General features: G+C 47.6%; 1 protein-coding gene across 1 annotated transcript; it reads left to right on the top strand.

Annotated features, from left to right (window-relative positions):
- The first annotated feature begins 5,478 nt into the window (after window positions 1–5,478).
- Window positions 5,479–17,899, top strand: Hinfp (histone H4 transcription factor). The gene is made up of 10 exons (XM_051156280.1): window positions 5,479–5,568; window positions 10,321–10,655; window positions 14,023–14,252; window positions 14,487–14,598; window positions 14,783–14,935; window positions 15,390–15,467; window positions 15,552–15,672; window positions 15,757–15,895; window positions 15,972–16,096; window positions 17,440–17,899. The coding sequence occupies exons 2-10, from the start codon at window positions 10,484–10,486 to the stop codon at window positions 17,843–17,845; spliced, it is 1,536 nt and encodes a 511-aa protein (XP_051012237.1). The 5' UTR covers window positions 5,479–5,568; window positions 10,321–10,483; the 3' UTR covers window positions 17,846–17,899.
- The last annotated feature ends 5,003 nt before the right edge of the window (window positions 17,900–22,902 follow it).

Below are 22,902 nucleotides of genomic sequence, written 5' to 3'. Positions count from 1 at the left end.
CTCCTCTCTCCTTCCCCTTTCTTACCATTTTGTACTTGATGCCTTCTCCAGGAGCAGTGGCTCAGCCGGAAGGAAGGAGCCAGGAAGCTGGGAGGAAGCCTTCCCTAGAGAGCTAGCTTTAGGAGCTTTTAAAGACAGTCTGATCATAGAGCAAGGCTGCACCTCTGTATGTTGGGGGTTGATGATGTCCATTGCTGTGTGATGGCTTGGAATTTAATTTATTTAATTAAAATCAAATTGGAGTTTATAAATGGGAACTGCTGGTTATCCTTTGAAAAGCAAACAGGCTGAGAGGCTGTGGTGTTGCTAGGGCAAGAGCCCCACTGACGGCAACCTAGGCAGTCAGGTGGGACACATGCTCTTGGACCCAAGGACACAGGAAGGGAGGTCTGAGTGACAGCACTGAAAAGTCAAAGCCAATCATCCAGTTCACTCCTCTTCATGCCCTGCCCCCTCACTCCCCTCACCCCCCCCCCCACAGTGAAAAAGAAATAACAAGAAAAGGAAAGGAAATGACTACTCCTAGGTACTTTGGAAGAGAAAGTTTATTATAGCTCCGTGGGAGAGCGTAGCCAGAGGCATACACATCTAGGAGAGTCTAGAGTGGTCATGACTTTGAACCATGTGGGGAGGAGGGGAGGGGAGAGGAGGGGAGGGGGGGGAAAAGAAGGGAGTCAAGTCCTGCAGCTAGCAGGCCCACAGAAGGGGCAGAGAGCAGGTAACCAGAACGCATTATAGAGGGAAGAGCCCCTGCGGGTGGGCAGCCCAGCCCACTGGCTAGAAAGCTCAGGGCAGAAGGCAGGGTATGCTAGCCATGCCCTGCAACAGGTAGGGACTGAGGGATGCTGGGAAAGCCTGGAGGCCGGGTCCGATTTGCTGTGTTAAATAGGCGCTTCAGCCACTTGTTCCAGCTTTGAAACTTTATTTTATTTTATTTTGTTTTTTTGAGACGGGGTTTCTCTGTATAGCCCTGGCTGTCCTGGACTCGCTTTGTAGACCAGGCTGGCCTCGAACTCACAGCAATCCGCCTGCCTCTGCCTCCCAAGTGCTGGGATTAAAGGCATGCGCCACCACGCCCAGCTCCAGCTTTGAAACTTAACACCCCTCAAATAAGCTGTTCTTTCTAGGCCATAACAGAGTCCAGAGTGTGGCCTCTGGGACTGGGCTGTTCTTATCTGAGACCCAGCTCCATTGGTTACCTTTGTTACTATGGCCAAGTCTGGTTGCTTTTGTTTGTTTGCTTTTGTCTCACCTATGTTGTCCTAGATGCTTGGAGCTCCTTAAGTAAACCAGGCTGACCTTGAACTCAGAGATCCACCTGCCCTCTTCCTCCTGAGTGCTAGGATTAAAGGTGTGCCCAACCACACCTGGCTGTATGCTCAGGTTTTTGTCTTTTTTGTTGTTTTTGTCCCTGTAAAATGGGAACTGTGAGCTGGGGACATAGCTCAAAGCTAGAGCACTGTCCTAGCATACCCAGGGCCCTGGGTTTTGTCTGTCGCACCATTTAATAAAATGGGTGGATCCAGGTGTGTTGCCACAAACCTTTAATCTCAGTACCTGGGAAGATCTTTTGTGAGTTCCAGGCTAGTCAGGGCTATATAATGAGACCCTGTCAAACAAAACAAAACAAAAACATATTCTTAAACATGGGTCAGTTTTCAGGTACCTATAAATATGTCTCTGTTTCATGTACTTTGGGGTATCACACAGGACTTGAACCAGAGAAGCTGCTCTAGGAGGTGGGGAGAATGCAAGATCAACAAGCTGGAAAACAGGCCCACCACAAATCTGGCCCAAGCTGCTACTTTTTTTCTGGACCCCAGTTTCTTCACCTCTAAAGTGAAAGTGGCCTTGGATAATCAGGTCACTTACCACCTTGATGTATAATTTACCTGGGCTTGGGCTCCTGAATAGCACCATGGATTTTTTATTCATGTGATACAGGGCCTTAGCCTTTCCTAGTGCTATTATACTTGGCTGTTACTTGTTTGGGATTTGTTTTTGTTGTTGTTGTTTTTGTTTTTTTGAGACAGGGTCTCTGTGTGTAGCCTTGGCTGTCCTGCACTTGCTTTGTAGACCAGGCTAGCCTCAAACTCACAAGAATAAAAGCAGACCCCACCACATCCTGGCAACTAAGATCTGGAAACATAGATCCATAAAATACTGAGATTTGTGTTGAGTTCACACATCTCTGTGACAAGTTTTTCTTCATTAAATTACTAAAAAGGCTAAGGACCATTTTCAGTGCTATAAATCCAAGTTAAAATGAGGGTTAGCAGCTAGGAGCCAGAGGCAGGCAGATTGCTGTGAATTTGAAGCCAGCCTGGTCTACAAAGGGAATCCAGGACAGCCAAGGCTACACAGGGAAACCCTGTCTCGAAAAAATCAGAAATTAAAAAAAAAGAGGTTTAGTATTTCATGAAGTAGTGCTAGAAATAGGAATTTCTAAATGAATAAGGTTGATAAAAAAAAACTAGGTGTGGTACATGCCTTTATTCCCAGCAATCTATAAAGGAGGGTGAGGCTGAAGAGAAGGTTCATCAAAAAAAGAGTACTTGATCCAGGCGGTGGTGGCACACACCTTTAATTCCAGCACCTGGGAGGCAGAGGCAGGTGGATTGCTGTGAGTTCAAGGCCAGCCTGGTCTACAGAGCGTGTTCCAGGACAGCCCTAGCTGTTACATACAGAAACTCTGTCTTTTTTGTTTGTTTTTTGCTTTTTCTTTTCTTTCTTTCTTTCTTTCTTTCTTTTTTTTTTTTTTTTTTTTTTTTGGTTTTTCGAGACAGGGTTTCTCTGTGTAGCCTTGGCCATCCTGGACTCACTTTGTAGACCAGGCTGGCCTCGAACTCACAGCGATCCGCCTGCCTCTGCCTCCCGAATACTGGGATTAAAGGCGTGCGCCACCACCCCCGGCTTGTTTTTGCTTTTCAACACAGAGTTTCTCTGTGTAACAGCCCTGACTGTCCTGGAACTTGCTCTGTAGTCCAGGCAAGCCTTGAACTCAGAGATCTGCCTGCTTCTGCCTCCCAGGTGCTGGGATGAAAGGCGTGCTCCACCATGCCTGAAACCCTATCTTAAGCAAGCAAGCAAGCAAACAAACAAAAAAAGAACACTTGCTCCTTTTACCAAGCACTGAGGCTCAGTTACCAGCACTCATCTGACAGTTTATAACTGTCTGTATTGCTAGTTGCTGGGGATCTGATTGATAATTTCTTCTGGTACCAGGCCACACATACGTTTAGTCGAAACACTTAGCTGAGCGTGGTGGCTTTAATCCCAGCACTTGGGAGGCAGAGGTGGGCGGATCGCTGTGAGTTTGGGGCCAGCCTGGTCTACAAAGTGAGTCCAGGACAGGCAAGGTTAACACAGACCCTGTCTCGAAAAAACAAAAAAAAAAAAAAGAAAGAAAGAAAAGAAAAGAAAGAAATCTTAGCTAGTTGTAGTGGCCACACCCTTTATCCCCTCGCTCAGAGGGCAGAGGCAGGCAGGTCTGCATGAGATTATAGAAGCCAAGCATCATGACTGCAGTTGCTTTCTTCTTTTGAGATAATGTCCCAATACATTACCTTGGGATCTTCCTGCCTCCCTAGCTGCAGAAGACCTGGTCTGTGAACACCTGCCTCAGCTTGACCTAGTTTTATGTTGTCTTTAAACTTATTTATGTAGGACAAAATTGTTGTTGTTGTTGTTGTTGTTATTGTTGTTGTTTTGTTTTTTTGAGAGGGTTTCTCTGAGTAGCCTTGGCTGTCCTGGACTCACTTTGTAGACAAGGCTGGCCTCGAACTCACAGCAATCCATCTGCCTGTGCCTCCCAAGTGCTGAGATTAAAGGCATGTATGCGCCACCATACCCAGGTTGACAAAATTATTTTTGAGAAAGAGTCTCATAGCCTAGGCTGTCTTGTAACTTACTATATAGTACCCTTCCCCCACACTAACCTTCAATTTATGATCTTTCTGCCTCCACCTCTCCAGCACTGGGGTTTACACGTGTGTGTGTGTGTGTGTGTGTGTGTGTGTGTGTGTGTGTGTGTGTGTGTGTGTGTTACCACACCAAGCTTCATGTGGTGCTTGGCTTGTTTGTTTTCTGACATGAGGTCTCACTGTGTAAGCCTGGGTGGCCTAGAACTCACAATCTAGACCAGGTTGGCCTGGAACTCAGAGGTCCACCTGCCACTGCTTCCCAAGTGTTGGGAGTAAAGCTATGTGCCTCTGTGCCTGGCAGTTTTAAATACTTACTGAGTTTCCCTCGCCTGGACTATGAGGTTTATAAAATAGACACAACTGTTCTTCCTCGCTGACTCTTGAAAAATGCAGTGTAGAAAACACACAGATGCAATACACGATAATAAGGAGAGCCAGTTCTCAGAGAAGGAACTGTCTCTGTTGAAACACGGAATAGCTAGGAAGTCAGTTACATAAGTGGAAGGGCAAAGGGGAGACTTTCAGGGGAAAACAAGCACAAACCTTGAGAAATAAAAGAAGGCACCGTGTGGCAAGGAAACTAAAATTTGTGGCTGAGGTGCAGGAAATGACAATTTGTTGTAGGCAGGGCCCAAGATGTTGGAGTTTAGAAATTTTCCGTTTTGTTTGGGCCCTTTGTACTGAAGGCTACAGAATGTCTTTGAATATTTTACCCCGGCGTAGTGACTTGATCAGGTATGGAGGTTTTTTGTAATTGGTGTTAAAGATCGCTTTGCTGAGCTCTGTGGAGGATGCCCTGTAAAGAAATGAGCCATGGGACATGTTAAGTTCGAGTGGAATTCTGGGATGGGTATTGTCCATGGACTAGAATGGAAGTGAAGATAAGTGAGTAGAGGTGATCTCGCGTTGAAGAAAGTAGTCTCGGGCTGGGGTTTGTGGCTATTGTTAGGGCGCTTGTCTAGCAAGTAGCAGCTCTTGATTGGCTCCTGGAGCACCACATAAACGGGGTGAGGTGGCAAAATCTATATAATTCAGCATGCTGTGGTAGAGCAGGTGGGTTTGAAGGTTAAGGTCACTGGGCAAATGTGTTGGCCTATGCCTTTAATACGAACACTTGGGCGGCAAATACAGGTGGACTTCTGTGAGTTCAAGGTCAGCCTGGCGTATATAGAACAGGGAAGACCAAGAAAATCTAGACCAAATTGGAGCTAGGGCCCCAGTGTGGATTAACCGCCCACCCAACTAACTTAATGAACTATACAGAAGCTGCGAGGCCAAAGACAGCCCAGCCCTAAGCGCATGCCCAATAGGCAGTTGGTGCGGAGCCTGCGCAGTAGAGGGCATTCGAGCCTCAAAGCTTCCCGCCTGCACACATCCTAGAGCAGCCCCAACCCCCTTGGCGAGTGACACTGACTTTTTCCACATCCGGTCGTCCCTCACTCTACCCCTTGGGAAACGGAGCCCTCTCCTCCCCACCGTTCCCGCCTCTTCCGTGTTTTGGTGCGCATGGTGTCCATTAGGCGCAGCGACCATTGGCTGCCGGTCGGCTCGAGAGTGGCGATTGGCTGTCGCTGGTCGTCGTTCAAGCTCCTCCGGGTATATGGTGAAGGTGGGTGGGGCGCTGGGCATCCCCGGGCGCTGGCAGGTGAGTGGGTCTCGGGGCTCCGGTGGCTTGGTGGCTAGGGTTGCCCTCGGGAGCCTGCGGGAGGCCGGGCGTCCTGGAACGGCTTGGTGAGGCGTCCAAGCCCGCCCTGCGCCTCCGCGCCCTCAGTCTTGGGGGGGGGGGTCGCTGCGGCTGGTCTCGGTCAGTGCCACGTTTGGCGTCGCTGATTGCGGGAAGCCCTCCGGGCTGGGCGCTCGGGGACGGTCTCCTTCCTCCTCGGAGTTCTGGCCATCCTCCGAAGCTCGGCTTTGGCCTCAGCGCCTAGGCGAGCCTGCCCACGGGCCTTGCTGTATCCAGATCGTCCTCGTCGTGCGCTTTGGTTTGGTTGTCGTGTTCAGCCATCAGATCCTCGTCTGTGAGTCCTTGTTTAAGACCTGGGTCTGTCTTTTTCTGGATTTATGGCTCAGAGTTCATTGGTGCCTAGCGATACAACGTACTCTCTTAGTATTTGTTGATGGCATGGTTTTGTACTGTGACAACTGATGAAGTGTTAGGCAGGGATCCTGTGGATTGAATGTCCCCCATCCCCGAATTAGCGCTCAGAAACAAGGATACTTGTAGCTAACCTTTACTGAGCTGTAGTAATGCGATAGTCCCACATGGGTTAAGTAATTTTTTTTTTTTTTTTTTTTTTTTTTTTTTTTTTGGTTTTTCGAGACAGGGTTTCTCTGTGTAGCCTTGGCCATCATAGACTCACTTTGTAGACCAGGCTGGCTTTGAACTCACAGCGATCCACCTGCCTCTGCCTCCCGAGTGCTGGGATTAAAGGCGTGCGCCACCACGCCCGGCTTGGGTTAAGTAATTTTAAGATCACAAAACTGAGGAGTTTCGTCCCATTTTTCTTTTTCTTCTCTCTCTCTCTCTCTCTCTTTCTCTCTCTCTCTCTCTCTCTCTCTCTCTCTCTCTCTCTCTCTCTCTCTCTCTCTCTCTTTTCCAAGGCAGGCTCTGTCTGTGTAGCCTTGCCTGTCCTGGACTAACATTGGTTTTTGGTTTGTTTGTTTGTTTCGTTTTTTGGTTTTTCGAGACAGAGTTTCTCTGTAGCCTTGCCTGACCTGGACTCGCTTTGTAGACCAGGCTAGCCTCGAACTCACAGCGATCTTCTCTCTGCCTCTCGAGTGCTGGGATTAAAGGAGTGGGCAACCATGCCCGGCCCTGGACTCACACTGTAGACCAGACTGGCATTGATCTGCCTGCCTCTGCCTCCCTGAGCACTGAGATAAAAGGCTAGTGCGGCAACGCGCGGCTCCTTTTCCCTCCACCAGTCTGATTCCCTCTTCAGACACATACACTCACATATAATATGTAGTACATAGCAGCTTCTTTTTTGAGACCTTCTTACTTTGTAGCTCTGGCTGGCCGGAAACTGCCAAGAGATCCTGCCTCAAATGCCAGTACCACACACACTGTGCGTGCGTGGACGCGGACACACACACACACACCATGCTCTGTAGACCAGGCTGGCCTCGAACTCAGATCCTTCTGCCCCTCTGCCTCCTGCCTTCTGGATGCTGGGATTAAAGCCATTGGCCTGTACCCCTAACCCCATTACCCTCTTTAAAAGAATTAATGGTGTGAGCAAATAATGAGATGGGGCACACACGTGCCAAGGTATGCATGAGGAGGGCAGAGGACAACTTTGCAGTGAATTCATTCTATCCTTATGTGGGTTCCTGGGCTCACACTCAGGTTGTCAGGCTAGTGTGACAAGAAGCTTTGTTTTTTGGGTCCCCCCTGCCCCCCCCCACCCATGTTCTGCAGAATTGGCCCTTTTAACATTCCTCCTAAAATATTGGCATGAACCTTTAACTTTGTTCTCATTTTTTCACTTCCCCCTGTTCTCATTTTTAGTTTTAGTTTTAGTTTTAGTTTTTTGGAGACAGGGCTTCTCTCTGTAGCCTTGGCTGTCTTGGACTTACTTTGTAGACCAGGCTGGCCTCAAACTCATAGAGATCTGCCTGCCTCTGCCTCCTAGGTGCTGGGATTAAAGACGTGGGCTACCACACTTGGCTCCTGTTCTCATTTTTTAAAACAAATATTTAAATATATATATATATATATATATTTTTTTTTTTTTTTTAAAGATTTATTTATTATTTGTATAGAGTGCTCTGTCTGCGAGTACACCTGCAGGCCAGAAGAGGGCATCAGATCTCATTATAGATGGCTGTGACACACCATGTGGTTGCTGGGAATTGAACTCAGGACTTGTGGAGGAGCAGTCAGTGCTCCTCACCACTGAGCCATCTTTCCAGCCCCCTTAACTATATTCTTAAGAATATTTAGCTGGCCATGGTGATGCCTTCCCAATGCTTGATTCCACCACTCCTCTAATGTTAAAATGAAAAATTCACCAGAATGTGGGAACCCTGTTTTCACTCTAACTTCAGTGTTTATAGTTTGCTAAATATTCTTTTTTTTTTAAATATTTATTTATTATTATGTATACAGTACTCTGCCTGCATGTATACCTGCACACCAGAAGAGGACATTAGATCACATTATAGATGGTTATGAGCCACCATGTGGTTGCTGGGAATTGAACTCAGGACCTCTGGAAGAGCAGTCAGTGCTCTTAACCTCTGAGCCATCTTCTAGCCCCCAATATTCTTTTTCTTTTCTTTTCTTTTTCCCGAGACAAGGTTTCTCTGTGTAGCCCTAGCTGTTCTGGACTCGCTTTGTAGACCAGGCTGGCCTCAAACTCACAGCGATCCGCCTGTCTCTGCCTACCAAGTGCTGGGATTAAAGGCGTGCACCACCACTCCCAGCTGTAAATGAGGTTTATATGGTGCCTGCCTCATAGGGTAGTGTCACCAATTACATGATGCAAATAAAATGCTTAATAAGAGACTAGAGAGGTGGCTCAGTCAGTAAAGTGATTGTTTCATAAACATCAGGAGGCCCTGGGTTTGATTTCCAGAGTGGTGAAACCACTTAATCCTAGCATTCTGGAGGTAGATGAGCGGGTCAAGGCCAACCTCTACTGTAAGAGGGCCAGTGAGTGTTTGTAATCCTATTTCTGGGAAGTAGAAACAGGAGGATCCTTGGAGTTCACTGGTCAGCCAGTCTAGCCTATTTGGTGAGCTCTAGGCCAACATGAAACTCTATATCAAAAGCAAATAGCCAGGTGCAGTGGAGCAGGCCTTTAATCCCAGCATACGAGAGGCAGAGGCTCTCTTGAATTCGAAACCAGCATGGGCTACAGAGTGAGTTCCAAGACAGCCATGGCTATTATACAGAGAAACCCTGTCTTGAAAAACAACAACAAAAATCCCTCAGATGGCTGATTCTTGAGGAACCACACAGGTCCACACTCCCTTCCTCCCATCCTCCTCCAAAAAAGCAAAACCAAAAAACCTCACACATCTAGTGCTTACTATGGCTGGGTTTGGTGGCACAAGATTGTAATCCCAGCTACTTGGGAGTCTGAGGCAGGAGGATCGCAGCACACTAAACTGCAGAGTGAGCTTAAGGTCAGCCTGCGCCACTTAGGGAATCCTGTCCTAGGTACCATATATAAAGTTCTAGGTTCAATTCTCAGTGTAAAAAATACACAAAATGCCAGGTATGGTGGCGCACACCTTTAATCTCAGTGCTCGGGAGGCAGAGGCCGGCTGATCGCTGTGAGTTCAAGGCCAGCCTGGTCTACAAAGCAAGTCCAGGACAGTCATGATAACATAGAGGAACCCTGAATCCAAAACAACAACAAAAATACACAAAACAACAACAAAATAGTATTTTTATTTAAAAAAAGATTTATTTATTATATGTATAGTGTTCTGCCTGCACACCAGAGCCAGAAGAGGGCACCAGATCTCATTAAGGATGTGAGCTATCATGTGGTTGCTGGGAATTGAACTCAGGACCTTTGGAAGAGCAGACAGCGCTCTTAACCTCTGAGCCGTCTCTTCAGCCTGTTTTTGATTTTTTTTTAATTTGTTTATTTTTATTTCTTTTTTTTAAGTTTTATTTATTATGTATACAGTATGCATCAAATCACATTATAGATGGTTGTGAGCCACCATGTGGTTGCTGGGAATTGAACTCTGGACCTCTGGAAGAGCAGTCAGTGCTCTTAACCGCTGAGCCATCTCTCCAGCCCCTATTTTTATTTCTTATGCAATGGGTTTTGCCTAAACAAAGGTCTGCGTGATGGTGTTGGATCACCTACAACTGGAGTTACAGGCACTTATGAGCTGCCATGTGGGTGCTGGGAAGTGAACCCAGGTCCTCTAGAGGAACAGCCAGTACTCTTAACCACTGAGTCACCTCTCCAGCCTTTTGAGGTTTATTTGTACTTTAATGGATGTGGGGTATTTTACCTGTATGGATGTCTGCAACGCCATCCGAGGGCAGAAGAGGGGGCTGCATTCCTGGAACTAGGGCTGTGGATGGTTGTGAGCAACCATAGGGTTATTGGGACTCTAACTCAGGTTCACTAGAAGAGTAGTCACGGCCCTTACCTGAATCATCTCTCCAGGCACAACAAAATAGTATTGTATCCTATGTATAGTAAGTGTGAAGTTCAGAACAAAACTTTTGTTATCCCCCCATTTTGGCCAAGGCCTCAGAGCTAGTAGGTGGTAAGCAGTGGAGTTTGGGTTTTAATTCTAGTCTCTGAAGCTGAGCATTGTTCTATTTCCCGTGGGAATATGCTCTGCAGCTATGTGAGAAACCGTCTGTTAAAGTGTTTAGCTTAGCGCTTGGCACGTGCTCAGTATTGTTCTCTCTTCTCAGGAAACCAGCCGGCCTCTAGGGCTGAGAAACTGCGGCCCATCCTTACGGAAACAAAGCACAAGATACTGAAGAGTACCTGCTGACTCCCAGCACGCTGCCTCCAGCAGCCCGGAATACAGACTGACAGCTCTGGGTTTCTTCCTCTTCCTGGAAGGTGAAGGCCATGTCGCCTCCTGGAAAAGTTGCCCGGAAAGAGAACCTGGGGCTCCAGTGCGAGTGGGGGTCCTGCTCCTTTGTGTGCTCAGCCATGGAGGAGTTCTTCGAGCACGCCACTCAGCACCTGCAGCAGCACATGCATGGCTCTAAGGAGGAAGACGAGGAAGAGGACCCACTTGGTAAGGGAGCAGGAAACAGCGCAAGGGCAGGTGGGAAATCCGACTCCTAGAGAGAGAGGACAGCTGGGAAAACAGATTTTTCTTTTTCCATACAGGGTTGCTCTCTGTAGTCCTTGCTGTTCTAGAACTCATTTTGTATTTCTGGCTGGCCTCAAACTCTTGAGACATCAACTTGCCTCTGCCTCCTAAGCATGCACCACCACACTTGGCTTTTTTCTTTTTTTGTTTTTACTTTCATGTGCTTTGGCATTTTGCCTGCATTTATGTTTGAATGAGGGTGTTGAATCCCTTGGAGCTGGAGTTACAGACAGTTGTGAGCCGCCATGTGGGTGCTGGAAATCGGACCTGGGACTTCTGGAAGAGTAGCCAGTGCTCTTAACCACCAAGCCATTTCTGCAGCTTCCTAGGTTTGTTTTTGTAACTATACTTTTCTTCATTCATAAAAATATCGTGAAGTCATTTATAAAGAATTCAATCAACAAGGATGTGTCGAATGATTACCATCAGAAACAATTTGTGATTTTGTGTGTATATGTGTGTGGGCACGTGCATGCTGTGGATCAAGTATGGAGATCACGGGACAACTCGTGGGCGTCTGTTCCTTCACCCGGAGGTCCCATGCCATCAGGGTTGATACAGCTTCCTTTCCCTGCTAACGCATCCTGCTGCACCTCTTTCCTTAAACATTTTTTGAGGGTGCGGATGGATGGATGACGTGTGTGTGTGTGTGTGTGTGTGTGTGTGTGTGTGTGTGTGTGTGTGTAGTGTGTGTGTATAGTGTGTGGGTAGTGTGAGCACACCGTGGCTTATGTGTAGAGTCAGAAGATAACTGGGAGTTTATCCTTCTCTTCCACTGTGTGGGTTCTGGGAATCAAAACTCAGAAGATCATTAGGCTTGGCGATAAGTGCCTTACCTGCTGAACCAGCTTGCTGTCCCCCCTTACCCCTCCCCCAATTTTTTTATTTTTTTTATTTTTTATTTTTATTTTTTATTTATTTATTTATTTATTTTGGTTTTTCGAGACCGGGTTTCTCTGTGTAGCTTTGGCCGTCCTGGACTCACTTTGTAGACCAGGCTGGCCTCGAACTCACAGCGATCCGCCTGCCTCTGCCTCCCGAGTGCTGGGATTAAAGGTGTGCGCCACCACGCCCGGCTTATTTTTTATTTTTTATTTTTTAGTTTTTCGAGACAGGGTTTCTCTGTGTAGCCTTGGCTGTCCTGGACTCACTTTGTAGACCAGGCTGGCCTCAGACTCACAGTGATCTGGCTGCCTCTGCCTCCCGAGTGCTGGGATTAAAGGCGTGCGCCACCACGCCCAACATATTTTGTTTTTTCAAGACAGGGTTTCTCTGTAACAGCCCTGGCTGTCCTAGACTTACTTTGTAGACCAGGCTGGCCTTGAACTCACAGAGCTCCCCCTGCCTCTGCCTCCCAAGTGCTGGGATTAACGGTGTATACCTGGCCTTTTTTTTTTTTTTTTTTTTTTGAGACAAGGCCTCACTTTTTATTCTTGGTTGGCCTGGAATTTACTGTCTATCTATCTAGACCATGCTTACCTTGAGTTTATAGAGATCTGAGTGTTGGGATTAAAGGTGTCTCCCTGCCTGTGCCTCCTGAATACTGGCATTAAAGGCTTTGTATCACTATGCCCAGTCTCCTTTTGCCTTGTTTTTCTGTCTGGTTTTTCGAGACAGGGTTTCTCTGTGTAGCCTTGGCTGCCCTGGATTCACTTTGTAGACCAGCTGGCCTTGAATTCACAGAGATCTACTTCCTCCTGAGTGCTGTAGTTAAAGGCATGTGCCACTACACCCAGCTAGCTCTTTTCCCTTTTTATTATAATTATTTGCATTTTTTGTTTAGATTTATTTATTTTATGTGTCTGTATTGCCTGCGGCGTGAATGAGCGCCATGAGCATGCCTGGTGCCTATAGAGGCCAGAAGAGGATGTTGTATTCCCTTGAACTGGATTTGTGAATGGTTATAAGCCATCATGTGTGAGCCAATCCCAGGTCCTCTGCAAGAGCAACAAATACTCTTTAACAGCTAAGCTATCTTGAGCCCCTGTTTACTTCCGAGAGGGGTCTCTGTAATCCAGCCTCACACCCACTGAAGTCCTGCTTTTGCCTCCCAAATGCTAGGGTTGCTAGCATCAGCCACCACACAAGGTTTTGGAGTACATTTATATCACAGCTAAGAAGATAACTGAACAGCTTTATTCAGTACACTCAAAAGTGCTCTTCATTCTGTTTTATTCTTTTTTCCTTTTCTTTGTCTCCTGTAGCCCTGACTGACTTTAAACTTGTTATGCAACTAAGGTGGAACATTTAAGTCCTGATCCTGCAGAGATTCTAGGATTATAGTTACGTACCCACACCTGTTTGCAAAGTCAAATAATACACAGAAGTGAAATTAAGAGGTGGTTTTACTTTTGGAAGTTTCAGCTTTTCCTTTTCTTTTTTCTTTCTTTTTTTTTTTTTTTTTTTTTTTCTGGAGACAAGGTTTCTCTGTGTAGCCTTGGCTGTCCTAGACTTACTTTGTAGACCAGGCTGGCCTCGAACTCACAGAGATCTGCCTGCCTCTGCCTCCCAAGTGCTGGGATTAAAGGTGTGTGCCATCACACCCGGCTCTCAGCTTTTCAAAAGAAGTGAATTTCTGTTAAATATTGGAAATGTGGTGCTTAGAGGGGCTGGAGAGACAGGAAGTGGGTTGAAATAAATAATGAGTCTGCCTTGAAGTAAGCAGAGTGGAAGGGAAAAGAGAACTGGAGTGTTGGGGCCCTGCCTTCCTCAGGGACCATGGGAAACTGAGGAGAGGTTGTGCATGTTTGCCAGGGATACCCTAACACCTTCTCCCTGGTCTCTGGCTCAGGCCTCTACCAGCTGTTCACCTCAGCCTGGAGTACAGGTCTCTTTTTCATTCGCTCTTAGCGTAGGGGCTTTGTGTAGCTGCAGTCAGCGTCAGGTTACTTCTGCTTACCACTTAGTTTGTGGCAGGGTCTTACTTTGTAGCTCAGGTTGGTCTTGAAATCGTGGCAGTTTGCCTGCCCACCCTCCTGGGTTCTGGTGTTACAGATAAGAGCCAGCATACCTAATTCTGTGTAAAACTTGTCTGGTGCCCATACCTGACCCCGTATCCCTTGCCACTAGTTGCAGTTATGTAACTATGGTTCTCTGAGAGCCATGTGGCTGGGACTCTTGCCTACTTGTAAAGTCGGAAATCCCTGACTCAGTTGAAAGTCATTGACTAATGTTACAAAGGCGGATAAACTCCTAGTTCATCCCTAGTCAGAGTCCTGCTTAATGTCTGAGATGGAAAGTGAACTGAGCTTGGAAAGTGTCAGACCATTCCTTCTAAACCTTTCTGCAGAGGAAGAATTCTCCTGCTTGTGGCAGGAATGTGGCTTTTGCTCTCTGGACAGTTCTGCCGACCTCATCCGCCATGTCTACTTCCATTGCTACCACACCAAGCTGAAGCAGTGGGGGCTGCAAGCCTTGCAAAGCCAGGCTGATCTCAGCCCCTGCATCCTGGACTTCCAGAGCCGGAACGTCATCCCTGACATCCCTGACCATTTCCTGTGTCTATGGGAGCATTGCGAGGTCAGCAGACAATGCTAGAAAGAGGGGTAGAAGGAAGCTGGGGATCTTGACTCAATTGCCTTATATTTCCGATACTCCTGCTACTGTCTCCCCTCTCTTCTTGTGTACTTCCTTTGTCTTAAACCTTCCCCATTCCCACAAGTTAATTTGGGGGAGAGCAAGAAACCCCCCTTTGACATGGGTGAGAGTCCCTCTAACCACTGTCAGTCCTCACCCCAAGTTGCCCTGGCACAGAGTACCTTCGACAATCCTGAGTGGTTCTATCGGCACGTGGATGCGCACAGCCTGTGCTGTGACTACCAAGCTATCAGCAAGGACAACCATGTGGTGCTGTGTGGTTGGAAAGGTAGGGCCACCCCTCTTCTCTGGCCTCTGGTTAAAACTCTGGAGGTGTTAGGGTCTGGAGGAGCTAGGGATGGGACCAATCCTGCAAGACAAAGTAGGCTACTGGCTAGAGAAAATAGCGGGTACCAGAGCCAACTTGGGGAGGGGGATTTAAGGATGGAACATGATCAGCTCTTCCTTCCCAGGCTGTACCTGTACCTTTAAGGACCGGTGTAAGCTTCGAGAACACCTCCGCAGCCACACCCAGGAGAAGGTGGTGGCTTGTCCCACCTGTGGGGGCATGTTTGCCAACAACACCAAGTTTTTAGATCACATCCGGCGCCAGACCTCATTGGATCGTAAGCAGTTAGAGAGAAAGGGGAGAGTGGGCTGCCCTACTTAAAGTGAAGCTGAGGCTATGTTCCCAGGGGAGGTGGCTGCCACAGAGATCTGTACCCGGGCTCTCTTCCCCTTTTGGGACCAGGAGCCTCCTAAACTTCTCTTAGACATTGTTCAGCACTTTCTGTTGGCGGCATCAGCTACCTCAGGAATCCTCACAACAGCCCCATGAGGTAGGCTTCTTATTCCCCTTTTTACAGATGAGGAAACTGAGGCTCAGAGAGCTTAAACCACTTACCTGAGATCACACAGCTAGTAAGTGGTAAAGCTGGGGTTTAACTCAGGTCTCGACTCCAAACCCCATCTGTAGCTTCCCTTGGCTCCCTGGGTGGTTCCCTCTGTCTGGGATGGCTCTCCTCCTCTCTGCCCTTCACTGCTCTCTTCAGCCCCTTTGTTCTGCCTACCCCACCCCAGAGCAGCGCTTCCAGTGTTCCCACTGTTCCAAGAGATTTGCCACAGAGAGGCTGTTGCGAGACCACATGCGGAACCATGGTGAGTGGCCTGCGCCCAAGCCTCCCTGGCCTCCCCTCAAGGCCCTGTGAGTCCCTTCATAGATCCTTCTTCTCTGCTCCTCAGTGAATCACTATAAATGTCCTTTGTGTGACATGACCTGCCCACTGCCTTCCTCTCTCCGTAATCATATGCGCTTTCGACACAGTGAAGACCGGCCCTTTAAATGTGACTGTTGTGACTACAGGTAAGAGGACTCAGGGGGCAAAATACAGGGCTCAGGTTTCAGGGTTCCATATGCCCTCCAACCCTTCCTGATTTCTTCTGGAAGTTGCAAGAATCTGATTGACCTCCGGAAGCACCTGGACACCCACAGCAAGGAGTCCGCCTACCGGTGTGACTTTGAGAACTGCAGCTTCAGTGCTCGATCGCTCAGCTCTGTCAAGTCCCATCACCGCAAAGTGCATGAGGTAAGCGGCTGCCCGGGAAGGGTCAGCAGGAGAGTGGCTGAGGAGCTGACCTCATTTCCTCCTCCCTTCTCCGTAGGGAGACTCAGAGCCAAGGTACAAGTGCCATGTCTGTGACAAATGCTTCACACGTGGCAACAACCTCACCGTGCACCTTCGCAAGAAGCACCAGTTCAAGTGGCCCTCGGGACACCCTCGTTTTCGGTAGGTCTAAATCTTTTCCCCACAGATTTGTTTTTGTTTATTACTGTGTGTATTTGGGGGCGGGGGTTCCCGTGCTCCTGGAGAGCTCGGGATACAACTCTTGGAGCTGCTTCTCTCTTACTCTTACGTGACTTCCAGATACTCAACTCATCGGGCATCAGGCATGCATGGCAAGCATTTTACACCCTGAGCTATCTCACCAGCCTGACAGACTTTTTTTCTTTTCTTCTTTTTTTTTTTTTTGAGACAGGGTTTCTCTGAGAAGCCTTGGCTGTCCTGGTATTCTTTTTGTAGACCAGGCTGGCCTCAAACTCACACCCATCCACCTGCCTCTGCCTCCTGAGTACGGGGATTAAGGTGTTTGCTACCACACCTAGCACCTGACAGACCTTTTAACAAGGAAAAAGAAATTGATATATGGTACTTTGATACCTACCATCTATGTTTAGTTTCAGCCTTAAAAATGGTAGAGCATGGCAGAGGCAGGAGGATCACTGTGAGTCAAGGCCAGCCTGGTCTACAAAGCAAGTCCAGGACAGCCAAGGCTACACAGAGAAACCCTGTCTCGAAAAACCAAAAAAAGATAAATTAAAAAGGTGGAGCAAAGATTGTTTTTTGTTTTGTTCTGTTGGGGTGTGTGTGTGTGTATGTGTGTATGTTTTATCTTGTTGATTGTTTTAGAGACAGGATCTCCATATAGCCCTGGCTGGCCTAGAGCTTATTATCTAGACCAAGCTGGCCTTGAACTCACAGAGATCCATCTGTGTCTGCTCTGCTCTGATGAGACTAAAGGTGTGCTCCACCATGCAAAGCTGTGACTGCCCCTCCCACCCCCACCTCCCCGCTGCCGCCCAACAGGGTTTCCCTGTGTAGCCCTGACTATCCTGGAATCATTCTGTAGACCAGGCTGGCCTCAAACTCACAGAGATTGGCCTGCTTCTGCCTCTGCCTCTTGAGTGCTAGGATTAAAGGCAGGTGCCACCATGCTGGGCAATGGCTGTGCCTTTTCTAGTACAAAGGTTAATGTCAGACTTAACAAATAGTGTCAAAAGTCCCAGAGCCAGAGCCAGAATTAAAGGCTGAGCTGACCCTCCTCAGCTTTCAGCTCCGCGGCTTTCTCATAAACTTTTGACATTGCCCTATTGCAGAGCTGATCAGTCTCCACTGGGTTGGGCTTCTGCGTTAGTTTTCCCATTTGAGTCTTCTCCTCTGACCTTTCTACATATTACCTTAAAAAAAAACTTTTCTTAGTCTTCATTCAGTTCTATCACAGACTCCAAAGCCTTCCTCCAGGTGCCTTCAGCCTGTCTTCATCCTCTGCTGTCTGCCACCGCCTTCTGCAGGTACAAGGAGCATGAAGATGGCTACATGCGGCTACAGCTGGTTCGCTACGAGAGTGTGGAGCTGACACAGCAATTGCTGCAGCAGCTACAAGAAGGATCAGATCCAGAATTGGCACTGAATGAGAGCAGCCTGCAGGGCATCGTTCTAGAAACAGTGCTGGGGGCGCCAGGACCTGAGGAAGAGATGGAGGAGGGAGGTGGGGTTGTTGAGGGGACAGCCCTCTCAGCTTCTCAGGGCAACCCCACTCATATGGTCAGTCAGCCAGACACTCAAGGCCAGCGGGACATTGTCTACTATGTGCTGTCTGAAGCTCCCAGAGGGTCCCCGCCAGTCTCTGAAGCACCTTCAAGAGAAATGGAAAAGCTTCAAGGGATACCTGAGGATCCCGGGGTCCAGATGGGCTGAGCCTGCAGAGCCTGACCATTCCTACTCGAGGTCTTGGAGTTGGAGCCAGGCAGGAAGCAGGCCCTGGTGGGCGCCCTTGTTCTGGGTGCCTTTAGAGTGGTGCTGAGGACAGTGTTCCCTTCTGACTCAGGCGGCATCATTCTGTAGACCCCTCCCCTACTGCTCTTTGACTGGAACCTGAGGGTGTGGATTCACTGAGGAAATCCTTCCTCTATGTTCTCATTACAGGACGTTACCAGGTGTACGGGTACTCCCTTGCCATGCTAGACCGTGATGTTCAGTCCATATCTATGCCTATCCCACGGTCCGCTAGACCAGGCATGAGCTCCATACGAGGGCTATTTCCTCACTGTAGATCACCCACTGAGAACAGGTGCCATTTCTCTCAATGTTTCATTTTACATTCCAGGGACTCTCATTATCTTCAGGGACAGGATCAGGATCGGAGACGCTGTATATGTGGAACAGTTGGTTTTTTCGTAATAAAAGAAGAAGCACTTGGGCTGTTTTTGGAGGTTGTCCATTCCTCCAGAGCATCTACCAGCTCTGTGGAAGGAGGCCCCAAGTGCGCGGCTCTCTCTGAGTGAATGCCAGCAGTGTTACAGGATGGACATAAATGACCCCAGGACATAAATGCACTCTCCTCCTAATTAGAACTCTGCCTCTAGGAAAGGTTGGGGTTGTGGGGCTGCAAAGGAGTTTGGAGTGGAGGTGGGCTGGGAAGTTCCCCAGAGAGTGCTGCGTACTTGAGGGCCAGGAATCAAGCTAGAAAATGGTCTGTTTATAAATTTTCCTAGAGAGTGGACAGATTTTGATAGATTTTTTTTTGGGAAAATTTTAAAAAATCGTATCTATCACATACATGTTCATTTGATTTTATTTAAAGATTTATTATGTATATAACATTCTGTCTGCATGTATGCCTGCACTCCAGAAGAGGGCACCAGATCTCATAGAGCTCTCATTACAGATGGTTGTGAGCCACCATGTGGTTGCTGGGAATTGAACTCAGGACCTTTGGAAGAGCAACCAGTGCTCTTAACCTCTGAGCCAACTCTCCAGCCCTCATTTCATTTTTATTTTGCATATGAGTATTTTACCTGCATGGATGCACTTAACAAGTATATGCTGCAGGTGTTCAGTGCCCATGGAGGTCAAAAGAGGGTGACCAGTCCTCTGGGACTGGAGTTACCTACTGTGTGGGTGCTGGGGACAGAATCGATCTTTGTAAGAGCAACAGGTGCTCTAACTGCTTAGCAGTCTTAACGCCTTTCATTGGTTCAAGGCGGGTTCTCTGTGTAGCCCAGGCTGACCTTGAACTCACAGAGATCTACCTGCTTCTGCCTCCCAAGTGCTGGGATTACAGATGTGCGCCACCACATCTGACTTTTCATTGGGTTCTCTAAGAAGTTGACATTTCTCAAAGTGTTTTGTTTGTTTATTTTTACCAATTGAAGAATTAGCTGAATGGTGGTGGCACATGCCTTTAATCCCAGCACTCAGGAGGCAGTGGCAGGTGAATCTCTTGAGTTCAAGACCATCCTGGTTTACAGAATGAGTTCCAGGATAGCCAAAGCTACACTGAGAAATCCTCTCTCAAAAACTTTTTAAAAAAATGTGTATGTGAGCGTGTCTCTGTAGGTATGTGATATGTATGAATTCACGTATTGGCTAGACTGGTGGACCAGAGAGCTGCCTATCTCTGCCCCTGCCCAGCACTAGGTTACTAACAAGCATCCTGTGTGTAGCTTCTGTGTAAGTGCTGGGCATCTGGACTCAGATTGTGTGTTGGAAAGCAAGCCCTGATGGAGCCATCCTCCTAAGTCTGCTCAGCCACTTCTGAGCATGTTCCTCTTTCCTTGGCTGCCAGTCTGTATAAGGGAAATATTCTCAGGGATTTCTGACCTTTGGCCTCTTCCAGGATGAAGCCTTCCTAAATTGTCCAAGTAAATATGTCTAATTCAACCACCACCACCATCTCCATCCTGACTCCTGCTTCTGACTTTGGACCTGTCACTGCTTATCTTGTCTGCCTAAACAAAGTCCTGGGTTTCGTTTCCAGCGTTGCCTAAAAAATAAAAAAGAGGCCAGGTGTGGTGGCACACACCTTTAATCGCAGCACTTGGGAGGTAGAGACAGGCAGATTTCTGTGAATTCAAGGCCAGCCTGGTCTACAAAGAGAATCCAGGTCTGCCAGGGCTCTGTGTAACAGAGAAACCCTGTCTCAAAAAACAAGAACAATAGCAAAAAAGCTGCCTATTACACGTAGAATTGGGAAAGAAATTGTCTTGACTATAGCTTAGGCAGGCTGCTAAAAACACAAAGATAAACATTTGGGACTTTCCTCGAGGGGCTTGCAGGCAGGGCAAGGTAAGCCAAGTAATAGAAGGTCCAGAGTAAGAAGCAAAGGCTTGGGACAGAGCTCAAAAAGTTCCTATTTAGCATGGAAGATGACGGTGGTGATGGCTGAATTAAGCATAGATACATGAAGAAATTGGGAAAGAGTTCAGGAGGAGGCTACCTTCTAACCAATAACAAAATGAAGGCAGCCCTAGAAGGATTGGAGGGCCTTGTTTTTTCATGTGCCTGAAGGATTGGAATTGAAAATACTAAACCCTATGGGGCTGGAGAGATGGCTCAGTTGTTAAAGAGTGCTTGTGGCTCTTCCAGAGGACCTGGGTTTGATTCCCAACACCTGTACATGAGATTTCACAACTGTAATGCCTGTTCCAGGAAATTTGATGCCCTCTTCTGACCTTCTTTGGCATCAAACACACGTAGAGATGCAGGCAAAACACACATAAAATGAAATTTGAAAAAATGTAAACAAGCCGGGCGTGGTGGCGCATGCCTTTAGTCCCAGCACTCAGGAGGCAGAGGCAGGCGGATCACTGTGAGTTCGAGGCCAGCCTGGTCTACAAAGTGAGTCCAGGATGGCCAAGGCTACACAGAGAAACCCTGTCTCGAAAAACAAAACAAAAAAGGAAAAAAAAAAAAAAAAAAAAAGAAAGAAAGAAAAAATGTAAAAAAAGAAAATACTAAACCCTGACTCAGGCAGTGTTTTGAAGGGGGTTGTTGAGACGGGGCGTAACAGGGACCCAGAAGTTAGAACCTAGTGTGGCTGCTTGTGTGGGACAAGTCCACAGAACAGAGCACTTGAATATTAAATGAACGGATAAATTGTGCTCAGGACTGGAAAACATGAAGAGCATGATCTTCTCATGTGTTGTGTGTGGGTGAGAGAGGGGTTGGGGAGGAGTTAAGGCTGAGAAGGAGAAGATCTTCCCGTGCCGTGCTGGGGATTGAACTCGTGTCCTCTGAGATCAAGAAAGATGCACCAAAGGGTATTCTATGACTTGAAGTTCTACTGAGGGAAGGGAGAGAAACAGTGGTCAAGACCATGGGCTGATAAGTACAGTGCTTACCTAGCGAAGCCCTGACTTCAGTGTTCAGCTGTGATAGGTGTAGAATCACCTGCGAAGAGAGTCTCACTGGGGACACCTAGGTCATGGTGACCCATTGTGGCTGTGTGGGATTATCCTGATTTGTGTTGGGGTAGGAAGACCCACCCACTGTGGGTGCCACCATTTCCTGGGGAGTCTGTATTGTAGAGAAAGCTGAGCGCTAGTAAGCATGTATGCATTTGCTCTCTCTGCTCTTGTCGAGCTCCTGCCACCTTGGCGAATTGTCAGCTGAATAAACCCTTTGCCCCTAAGGGGCTTTTAGCATGGCATTTGTCACAGCAACAGAAAAGGAAACTAGTACACAGTATCATATACATGGACTGGAGAGGTGGCTCAGGGCTTAAGAGCTTTCAGAGGACTCAGCTGCGAGTCTGAGCACCCACACAGGTGGCTCATGACCATCTGTGACTCCAGTTCCAGATCTGATGCTATCTTCTGGCTTCTCTGAGCACCACACATGCATGTGGTACACAGATGTACATGCAGGCAAAACACCCATACACATAAATAAGAAATTTGAAAGAGTTTTGTAGAGAACTTGACATTCTGCAGTTTTAGAGAACCTCACATTTCCTATCAAAGGAAATAATATGTAACCGAGAAAGAGAAATGCTGCTTCAGAGGCCGTGAATGTAGCTCAGTAGTAGAACACTCTTTTAAGTGTTTCCGTGAAATTACTTTTTGTTGGAGCTGGGTGTGGTGATGCCTTTAATCCCAGGGCTCAGGAGGCAGAGGCAGGTAGATTGCTGCCTGGTCTACAAAGTGAGTTCTTGGACAGCCAGGGCTAGACAGAGACACCCTGTCTCAAAAACCCATATTTTATATTCTATGTTAATTTCTGTTGCTATGACAAAAACAAAAACTCAAGATATATAAGGCAAAAAGGATTTATTTTGGCTCATTTTTTTAAAAAGATGTTTCAGGCCATGCCTGCAGTTGTTTCTGGGCCTGGGGTAAGAAATGCATCATGCAGGGAGATTGTGATGGAGGCGATCTGCTCGCCTGTAGTGGCCAGGGACCATCATGTTAGAGTTCAAGAAAGGTAATAGTAGGCGCCCCGCCATGTACACCACTTAGATGCCTGAGTTAGGGAGTTAGGAAGAGAGGATGAACTTTGCTGCTGTGTTGTAGAAGGGAGGAAGCTTACTCCTTTTTAGTCACCGCCCCGCCCTTCTCATTCTGAGCAGCACCCCCCCCCCAAGTGGCCAGCAGAGGGGTCTCTTTTTGACAAATTTAAGGTGTGTGTGTGTGTGGTTTGTTTGTTTTCCAAGACAGGGTCTCTCTGTGTTAGCCTTGGTTGTCCTTGACTCGCTTTATAGATCAGACTGCCTTGGAACTCACAGCAGTCTGCCTGCCTCTGCCTCCCGAGTCAAATTTAAAGTCTTAAACTGAGCCAGACGTCTGGCAAGAGAGGTCACAGTGGACAAAGAATGTGGGTGCTGGAAACAGAACTGGGCCAGTCTAAGTCCTTTCTGGATCCCACAGGATCCCACCACACTCCTTTCACCCCATAAGCTTAACAACTGTTTCTCACACAAATCCTTGTCCAGAGCAGCCTGTTGCTTAGATTAATGCCCAGCACTAAGCTGAGAT

The sequence above is a fragment of the Acomys russatus genome, chromosome 14 (assembly GCF_903995435.1).
Source record: "Acomys russatus chromosome 14, mAcoRus1.1, whole genome shotgun sequence".
NCBI lineage: Eukaryota > Metazoa > Chordata > Mammalia > Rodentia > Muridae > Acomys > Acomys russatus.
The sequence above is the reverse complement of the archived record's forward strand: the minus strand, read 5'-3'. Positions and strand labels throughout refer to the sequence as shown.